Genomic DNA, 10664 nt, shown 5'->3' on the forward strand with positions numbered 1-10664 from the left:
ATCAGCAACGGCAAATGTAGATACGAGCCTCGTTCAAAAGCGAGATAAAACATATTAAGGCATTAAAGATACCTCGCTCAACAAATGAAAAAGCAAGACCATGGTAGTAGCATGAATCAAGGCACTTACTTTGGACATAAGCACAACTTAGCTTAGGAACGAATACTATATTGACACTGCCAGTGAAAGATATCAAACCAATGAGGTAACAGACATTCGATCCTTACCACAGGTATCTCTGGTACAAAATGGCTCGATCGAAACGCTTAAGATTCTAAACAAGAAGAAGTAGATATAGATATAGATATAGATATAGATATAGATATAGATATAGATATAGATATAGATATAGCCTTGAAGACTAAGAGGGTGAAATGTTTGGAACGTTGTTTTATCTCTAAGTGTGCATCAACTTATTTTTTTAATACTCTCGCTTCAACTTCTGCAATCCACTGGGAAGGAGTCAGCAAAGATTGAATGAAAAAAAATATATATATATATAAGAGACAATGGAATTACACTGAACAAACCATTCGGCTTAAACGTGCGAGGAGACTCGGAATTTCCCTTGAAACTGAGATACGTATCTCGGAACAGATAATGCGTGCGGGAAAACTTGTGTGTAAATTTTGGCGCCAAATCGAGACTACTGTTTAGACATCATTAAAACACCCTGCATAATATCTAAATTAAATCAAATAGGCTCTTTCATACAAGAAAACTCTTTTATAAGTGTACTAACTGTCAAAACAAAGTATCACATCAAGTTGTTCGGCTTGGGGTTTGGACATTACATAACACTATACATCCTTATTTAATATCCATTCATCTTAGATTTTATTCGTTGTTGAGCGGTATTATGTAACAAACTGCAGTAATCCTTAAGTGGCAAAGAAGTGAGTGTAATTATGCAATTCTTCGTAGCTAGAGATCCAAGTTGGGATCTTGAAGTTAATCAAAAGGAAGGAAATGAAGCGATCATCAGCTCTCTCCAGGCCTGCATCTGCTTCAACCTCTTCGACCAGAACTGTGTTAGATCCCATGGAGTCATCAATAGAAGCATTCGGCCAATATGAAAAGATAACTACTCGACTAAAACGATTGCTAGACCAGTACACCGATGGATTTGCAGTACTTAAGGAGCTTGTCCAAAACGCCGACGACGCTGGTGCCACTGAAGTGAGATTCCTATACGACGAAAGAGCTAACAACGATGCCATGACCCACCTGCTTGATGAAGGGATGAAAGAATGCCAGGGCCCTGCCCTCTGGGTCTACAATGACGCCGAATTTACGGAAAAGGACTTTGAAAACATTGAGAAATTAAGCGGAGCCACAAAAGAGCACCACACCGAAAAAATTGGAAAATTTGGACTTGGTTTCAACGCAGTCTACAATTTAACAGATGTGCCCATGTTTTTAAGCAGAAACTACTTCGTAGTTTTTGACCCTCACATGTCACATCTTGGAAGGCACATAAAAAACCCCGCGAAGCCAGGTGTTAAAATAGATCTCAACAAGACCCCAGAGGCCCTAAGAGCACGCTACAGAGGGCAGTTTAAGCCCTTTGATGGAATCTTTGGCTGTGACCTACGTCTAAGTAAGAGAGACAACTCATTTCGGGGAACTCTTTTCCGGTTTCCATTGAGGACGAGTGAGCAAGCTCAAAGAAGCGAGATTAAGCAGTTGGATTACAACGACCACGAAATGCGGAAACTTTTGCAAATGTTCCTTGAAGGGGCCGAAAGTTTGCTTCTTTTTTCACAAAATATCCTCCGCGTGGGAATTTACAATTTGCCGCGTACTTCGCTTCCAGGTGCATCCCTTTTACTATTTCAGGTGACAAAATCACTTTCTTCGGTTGGAATACCAAGGGAGCTGTCATCCTCTGTCACGCTACCCACCACAGCAGGGAAGCTAAGCAAAGAGGAAAAGAGGCTTCTCCAAGAAAGTAACTTTCTTCAAGTAGCCTCAAGATTTATGGTGGACCTAAGAAATGGTAGAGATGACGTTAGCAATTCTCCACAATCGTCAGTATCCATAGAGATCGACTGTAATCTCACCAACAAAGGCGTGGAATTTTTTGGTGGTGGCCTTCCTTGTGGGCACGAGAAAACGACATGGCTCGTTGTCTCATCAATGGGCAGGGGTGAGGCTATGAGTTTCATCATGGGTCATAGTGATACTACCCTTGTTCCGTCGGCAGGAGTAGCTGTTCAGCTGATTTCAAGAGGTCTTGACGGGTATGTTCCTTCGCCTGTCGTTAAGAATATTGATGGCGTAGATGTTAACGGTTCTGTTTTCTGCTACCTTCCCCTTCCGATCCACAGTGGTTTGCCAGTGCACATAAATGGGGCATTTGCTGTAGCTGCTGACAGACGAAATTTAGAGAGGAAAGTTGAGGATGACAAATCATGCCATGGAGTTAATTGGAACAAAGTACTCATGGAAGACTCGGTATGCACCGCGTATTTAACTCTTCTTGACGACCTCAAGTCACTTGTTACCCATGGAGATTCTTATCAGTTCCATTTTCTGTGGCCAAAGAGCTCGACCGTACAACACAACTGTAGGTCCCTCATGAAGTCCTTCTACAAAAGTGTTGCCAATAGGGGTTTCTCCCTTTTTTCTGACGGACGTCAGTGGGTGGACATCAACAAAATCGTTTTCCTTGATCCAAAATTTCGCGAAGCATCTGAAATTGGACATGCTGCGTTTGAAGTTCTTCAACTCCTTTACAGATCTGCTCGAAATACAGTAGTTATTGATTTACCGTCTGATATATTGATGTCTTTCGAAGAGAGCAATCAGGAGAGAACAATGAACAAAAAGAAATACAGCGAGGTCGCTTTTTATCGCCAGTGCTTCTTTCCTCAGATGCTGAGAATTCCGGTTAACGTTAGAGACCTGTTGATGCTTCATGCGTTAGACAATGGTAGCGATTTTGACTCATTGATAAAGGCACATGCCTGCATTCCGGTATCACCATCTGGCAAGACTCTCAAGTGCCCAAGTCAACTTGTAAACCCCAGAAAGGAGGTAGCAGCATTGTTCTCCTCTGACGAAGGAAAGTTTCCTTTTGGCAATGAGGCATCGTACCGCAGCCCTCAAAGACTGACCAAACTTGAAGGGCTGGGAATGTGTTCGGATGATCTTCCATGGAGTGAAGTAGCAGAGAGAGCTGAGAGTATCCAACGGTTAAACATGACCGACCCTAATGCAGCATTAGAGCGTGTTGAGGAGCTATTGAGGTTCATGGAGAGGAAGATAAAAAGGGAGAGAGGGAAGATGAAAATGGTGCCATCCTCAAAAAGACGAGAGTACTCACTTCAAGCTGGAATCTATCAGCGTCTTTCGCAGGCTAAATTTCTTCCCGTTCTTAAAAAACCAGAAAACTTTCCACTTCCCTGGAAAAGAGATGCTCTTCAAGGGAAGCAACAAGTGTTGCTTTCACCAAAGGAAGTGTTCCTTCAAGATAAAAAGTACCTTGTATGTTGCAGTGAGCCATTGGTTGGTATTAGCCTTCCAAGAAATGTTGAAAAGTGTTTAAAGCTAGACACAAAAGATGCCTCCTTAAGCCATGTGACTCAACAGATCCAATGCGCAATGTCCACAAATGTGGATTTGCTGAATGTTACCAAGTATCAAGAAGTAACCTGTATTTGCCATGAAGCTTATAAATATCTTAACAAAACCGTGGGAATCAATGGTGATGAGTGCATAAAATTTCTACATGGAAAGAATTTCATTCTGGTCGAGAGGAGGTTTCTCTCTGCTAGGGAAGTAGCATTTGAATTAACGGCTGATTGTGCACCATATCTTTACAAACTGCCGCAGCAACTTACCGATACTTTCCCTGAGATGATGGAAGCGGCAGGGGTAAAGGAAGTTTTTGATAAAAAGGATTACATTTCAAGCCTGCAGAAAATAAAGAGTCAGTTTGGAGAGACTAAACTAGATGAACAAACCCTTCAAGTTTCAGTGAACCTGACACTCCAATTGAGCAAAGTAATGAACGTTTCTGAGATTAGTGCATCTCAGTTGCAAAAAGAGACTGTTTTTCTTCCTGACTCAAAAGGGGTGATGAGAGCAGTGTCAGACCTTTGCATTAGAAATTGCCCCTGGATTGGAGATGAAGCAGACGTGCACTACGTGAACGATAGAATACCTTGGCAAACCTGTCAAAAAATGGGGGTTAAAACACGTCGAGAAGAAGCTTTGCAATCTCACACGATTGGGCTTCCATGTGGTCAAACTGAGAAACTTGCGAATCGTCTTCGTCGTATTCTGACAGAGTATCCTTGTGAAAAGGAAATTTTGAAGGAACTTGTTCAAAATGCAGATGATGCACAGGCAACTGAAATTTGCTTCATCAAAGACCCGAGGTACCACCCCAAGGAAAGGATCTTCGAAGACAGTTGGCAACCCCTGCAAGGTCCTGCGTTATGCGTCTACAACAATAGGCCCTTTACAAGGGCGGACATAGATGGCATACAGAACCTTGGCGAAGGAAGCAAGGGGAGTGATCCTTGTAAAACTGGCGAGTATGGGGTTGGGTTTAACGCTGTCTACCACTTGACTGATGCACCCTCATTTATTTCAAAAGGAGGAGATGTTGGAGACGTTTTGTTAGTATTCGACCCAGACTGCAGATATGCGCCTGGTGCGAGTTCCGAAAAACCCGGAAGGATGTTTAAAGTCAGCGAAAAACTCCAGAAGGATTTTTCTGATGTTTTCCGCTGTTATCTTGGAGAACTAGAACGTTTTTCAGGAGATAACACAACCATTTTTAGGTTTCCTCTACGAAGTGAAGAAATGGCGATAGAGTCCAAAATCTCGTCAAGGGCTGTAACACTGGAAAAACTAGACAGAATGATGGAGGAGCTGAAGAGAGAATTATTTGAAGTTCTTCTTTTCGTTGATAACGTCAAAAAGATAACTCTTTGTGAGGTTGAAAAAAAAAGCGGAAAGCTGGTAAACGATTACACGGTGGAAGTTACCTTAACAAAGGAGGACGAAGAAAAGAGAAAAGAGTTTGCCACAGTCATCAAAGAGTTTGGAAACCTAATAAAGCAGGGAGAAATTCTCCGGACTGACAGACCTTTTGCTAAAGTTTCCTACATGCTGAAGATCACTGATAACTGCGGAAAGGAAGAAAAGTGGCTAATTGCCCAACAAGTTGGTTTTCAGGGAGATGTTAAAAGCACCATTGTTGATGCCTTTAAGAAACAGAAACTCGGGATGCTTCCTCGCGGTGGCGTTGCATGTCTGTTGGAAAAAGAATACCTGGAGTTTCCTGTACAAATGCGAAATAAGGCTTTCTGCTTTTTGCCCCTTCCGCTTGAAACAAATCTTCCAGTTCACATCAATGGCCATTTTGCGTTGGACCACGAGTCAAGAAGAAACCTATGGAGAGACGAAGCTGGACATGTTGGATATCGGAGCGACTGGAACAATGCCCTATTGGAAGATGTAGTGGCCTCCTGTTACATTGACATGCTGGTTGAGGTGAAGAAGTTACTCGGCTTTGGTCCAAAACGCTCCACTGAAAATAAGGTTTTGGGAAAGATACGTATTTTGGAGAGCCTTTTCCCCCAGGAACCGACGATAGATCACTACTGGGAAACGCTGGTTGATTCTGTATATCGAGAAATGGATAACAGGAAGTTAAATCTTCTACCAGTCGTTCGACACTCCGCTCAAAGGGGTAGATCCTCCGTCGATGTCACGTGGCTTCCGCCCACCGGTATGGGAAAACAAAAGGTGTTCTTTAACAATCTTGCAGATGCTGGTCCCTTCGCGAAGATACCTGAGAAGGATATGGAGGAGGCCGTAAATAAACGAAGACAGAAATTTGAGAGAATGTTGCTAAGAAGTGGTTTCAACCTTGTTGCCTTTTCCATGAAAACGCACGATTCATTTCAGCGATCTGGTGTTGTTACGTCTTGTATCTCTGCTGGTGATCTGTTAGAGTTTTACGGAACGTTTGGTTCTCACGACCCCTTATGCACCATTGGACCCATTCCTTGTAATGTAAGCAAGACAGTGTTTGAAGATGAATATGGAGTGAAACTCGTGCTATCGTTCTGTAAAGAGGCCGATGATTTTCTCGAGAAGCTTCCAGGCCTTCCACTTCTACTTACGCAAGACAATTGTCTTCAGTCATTTTCAAACGTATACCCCAAGTTTCTGTCACGATTTAAAGACCTTCTTCCTGGATCTCCCCAAATTTTCCTACACGAAGAAATATACTGGAAATTATTTTGCACCTCTGACACTTCAAAGTTGACGGTCTTAAAACCGTTGGATGCTGATGCATTTGCCACCAATTTGGCTGAAACATTGCCAAGGGAAATTTATGGAAAATCCAGTTATGTTCAGTGGTCTCCAGCTCAGAAAGGAGTACCAAACCAACGATGGATATGTAAGGTTTGGGAATTCCTTTATGATATTTCACGAGATGTAATAAATGATAAAGAAATTGACGATGGAGGCAAAGTTCGTCAGGTTAAGGCCATCATCCATCCCCTCCTCGACTGGAGTATTCTTCCCGTTACTCAAATAAGAAGCTTTGGAGTCCGTCGTCAAGTTGATCACTTTCTTGTGCCATTAAGGAGAGCACAGGGAGCGATTGACATGGCAAACGTCGATGCAGCAAGTGCAAAACTGGTAAAGGTTTTGCGTAAACTTGGTATCCCTGAGCTTAACCAGAGAGCTCTTTCACATACCATTTCGGCAACCATCATGTATTCATCATCGACCTCGCTAGCTGTAGCTCTTATGCTGGTATCTTCTCTAAAGGATCCCTCGTCGCTTCTTGTATCACTTCAACAAAAGTTGATCTTAAACCAACAAGAAATAAAAGAAAGATTAGAGGAATCCGACTGTAAAGAGATCTTGGAGTACTTCTGTTCAAGTGTAAGCTGCCTTCGAGAAAGTGACCAAAGCAATCTTAGGAAGCTTCCCTTTTACCTTGCAACAAACGGTGGCTTCATGTCACTCGAAAAAGTCAAGGTGTCTGTCTTACCAGCTGGGGTACCACAAAACGAAATTGATGTTCTAGAGAGTGCATTGGGGATGGCATTTGTGAAATCATGGGAAAATGTCACCGATTTGTTTAGATTCTTGGAGCTTACGTGCATCTCTGCTGTTGACGTGTACTGTGACTCGATTTTGCCAAGTTTTAATCTTCTAAGTGAGGAGGCAAGACAAGTTCACCTAGAATATATTCGTGACATCATTTTGACAGATTCCACTGAAGGTGATGAAGAAAAAGAAAGGTTACTCGAAATCTTGAAATGTACGCCTCTGATTCCCTCAAAGAATGGTACCTTGAAGAAGGCATCCTGTGTATACGATCCCAATAACGATGTTTTCAAGGTCATGCTTTCATGCGATTTCCCACCAGAACCGTTTGACTCTCCCGAATGGATTTCGTTTCTACGACAAGTAGGCTTGGTCTCTGAGGTATCTTCGGTTGATTTTAAGAGATTTGCAAAGGAAGTGGAGCATGAAGCACTTACAGCGCAAACGGAGAAAACTCACGAGAAGTCTAGAACTCTGGTTGACCATCTCATCTCTCGACATGATGTAGTTGGTGAGGGCTTGTTGAACGCCATCCGCGATATCGCCTTTGTCGTCGCTGATCCTGTAGCTCATCAACTACAACAGTTATGTCCACCTTTTAAGCAAAAGCAAGGGGATCAAGTTCCTTACATTCCGTTCAAAGGAGCAGTTTTTGCTGACTATGAAGAAATCGTTTGGACTCAAGCCCACTTGCTTCCAACCTGGGCGAATCCGGAGTTCCGTCGGTATCAACTTGGTCAACCCCCTCTCGCTTCTGTCTACAAATACTGTGATGCTTTTGTTTCGCAACTTCAAATACCTAAGAAGCCGCCAATAGACATAGTTGTTCGGCATTGCGAAGTCTTATGCCATCACCTGGAAAACCTCCGAAAGTGCAAGCTTGACTTATCTGAACATCGTTGCCAGATTACGAACGTCATGGAACAAATTTACAAGTTCTTACAAGATAATGCAGACGAAAGGGGTACAATTGTCCTCGAAGTCACACCCTGCATTTTGGTTGAAAATGGAACGAGGTTCGTCAGGCCTGGTAAAGCGGTTCTCGAACTTCGGGTGAAAGACGAAATTAAACCTTTCCTTTATAGGGTTCCTCCTGAGCTTGGGAAATTCCGAAAATTGTTTCAAACCTTGGGATGTGACGAGTTTGTTACATGTGCCCATTATGCTGTGGTATTGAGGAACTTGCAAAAGAATTGTGGTGACGCAAAATTACATCCCAATGAGCTGAAAATGTGCTTCAAGGCGGTAAAGGGATTCTTTGAGACGTTACAGGGGAAGTCCGAAGAAGCTTCCGCCTTGTCCTCATTGTCCACGTTGTACCTACCAGCAACGCCCTCAGGAATCTGCTGCTTGAAAAAAAATTTAAACACAATTTCCGTCACGTTACACAAGTCCTCTGAGTTGGTATTCAATGATGTACCTGCCTACGAGGATCGAATCAAAGAGCTCCGCCAGCATTTTTTACTTGATCTTAAGCTTATGGAGGTTAGAGTAACACAAACCATGACCAACTTCAAAGAGCTGATGATGAAACTGCCTTTACAATTACAGCCAAAGATGCTCTCACTTGAAGTGAGAGAAAAGCTCATTAATGGTGTCTTCGTGAAAAGCTCAGTTTTCGATTTAATGATGCTGCGACTTTGCACCCCACACTTTGGTCAGGGAATCGCTAGGATCATCAAGCACGACAACTCTCAAAAGTCGGATTTCGATGAAGAAGTTATAGCTGATATCGAAAAGAGTCTCAAAAGAATTCAGCTGTGCGCCGTGGATAGTCTTAAAACGGCCCTTTTCTTAAATGACAACCTAATCCCAGGAAGCGAAAGAGATACCAAGTCATTCCAAGAGAAATGTGAGATACACGGTGAGGAGAAATGCATGGTGTACGTAAACGTGGTAAATGCGACTAACGATACCGATTTGGCCAGGTCTTTGCTTTCGGGCGTTGTTATAGAAATGTATGGTGACCTTCTTGGAAAGAGCGCTTATTTAATCCCTAGTATGTTGCAGTGCGCTCCTAATGAAATCTGGTCCCTGCTCGATAAATCGGACATTCGACAAGACGACACCTGCAGTTTAGATGGTATGGATATCTTTCCTGACCCGGGAAGTTTCATTCCAGTTGAGGACCATCATCTACTGAATGACGCTTTTGGCGGTTTTGAACCTGGGGAATATGTCGGTTATCAGCTTCACGACCCGAGTCTTCAGCTAGACAGAGGCGTTGCTACGTTCATCTACGCCGTGATTATCGAAGAGGTTATGGCCCAGGATGTTGGCTGCAACGAAGACTGGGTTCTGCATCTCGTTACCAAGGTGTACTCAGTGAACATTGGACATGACCACGAGCCGGTGGAGGTGACTGCAGCCAAACTGTACAAATTTTGCCGTTTTGAAGAAATATCTAATGCGCAACGCAGAAATAGGGAAGATCGGGAAGAGGTCCTCCTTCAAATCTCGACCATTTTGGAAAATGCATGGAAATGTGATTTATCAGAGGGTGAAAGAAGACAAATTGTCAAGCGGATCATTCTTCAGTGGCGTCCGGAGAAGAATATAGGAGATGAAGAGTTCTGCTTTGAAGTTTCTAAACATATAAAGGACGAACTTTTCCGTCTAGGTGGATCGCACGAAGAATTTATCGACGCTTGTGTGGAGATTGCTGAGGAACACAGATCACGTCGTGAAGAATACCAAGAAAAAGTGTTACAATGGTACACATCCCAAGACCACGAGCCATGGCGAAATGTCCCTCCTAGTTTTTCAAGTAGCAATCCTCAACCTGGAGAAGCCGAGCGCTGGTACAAACAAGCCAAAGCTGACCTGGAGGCTGGGGGAAATGAAATTGACTCCGACAGGCCCTCCTATGAGTGGGTATGCTTTAAATGCCATCAGGTAAAACTATCGTCGCTTAGTAAAATCGTAAGAACCTAAAATGCTTAGATATTAAGGAAAACGAAATGAAATAATCCAGTCGTCCAAGACGCAAAAATCAATAAGAGGTATCTATAAAACAGTTTATTTCTATAAAACAGTTTATTTCAGTAAGTTACTCGGTAAATCAGTTTTACAAGGGTGTTATTACAGCTTTGTTTCGTGGGTAACTTATTGAGATACATTATGCCTATTTCTTCCGCTGAAGCTTGTAATGCCATTTGTTTACCGCAGGCAGCAGAGAAGGCATTGAAGGCGGCTCAGTATACATTACATGCTGAAAAGACAGATGATCACAACCTAAATAGGATTTGTAACGGCTTAAATGACGCTGAGCTGGCCAACTTTGCAAGCCAGTTAGAGGGACTCGTTGGTGGCTCTGCACGAATGCGTTATCCAGATTGTTTTACATGTCCCCAAATCCCCCACGAGGTTTATTCGTCCCAGCAAGCTCGGGAATCGTTGCATCTTGCCACAGAAATTGTCACACGAGTAAAACCCAAGATTGACGAGGTATTAAAGAACCGCCGGTATTAGAGAAAGGGGGATATCAGTGTAACCTCTTTCCTGCAGGTAAATGAGCATTCTACACAATTGACATGTTTTGTATAAATATAGGCACCATTATTTACAAATTTTCTTCA

At 42.9% G+C, this 10664-nt stretch overlaps 1 protein-coding gene across 2 annotated transcripts in view; it reads left to right on the top strand.

Moving 5' to 3' along the window:
- Positions 1 to 10664, top strand: part of LOC113667784 (sacsin) — a 28777-nt gene that overhangs the window by 15661 nt on the left and 2452 nt on the right. Inside the window, exons 4-5 of one of the 2 annotated variants that reach the window (XM_089182246.1) lie at positions 925 to 9981; positions 10255 to 10593. In XM_089182246.1, coding sequence (XP_089038372.1) covers positions 970 to 9981; positions 10255 to 10557 — 9315 coding nt within the window. In that variant the 5' untranslated portion in view covers positions 925 to 969 and the 3' untranslated portion in view covers positions 10558 to 10593. The remainder of the gene's footprint in view (positions 1 to 924; positions 9982 to 10254; positions 10594 to 10664) is intronic. The other variant, XM_089182247.1, reaches the window with a different exon arrangement.

This window comes from Pocillopora damicornis, chromosome 9, assembly GCF_964200805.1.
Source record: "Pocillopora damicornis chromosome 9, jaPocDami1.2, whole genome shotgun sequence".
NCBI classification, from domain to species: Eukaryota; Metazoa; Cnidaria; class Anthozoa; order Scleractinia; family Pocilloporidae; genus Pocillopora; species Pocillopora damicornis.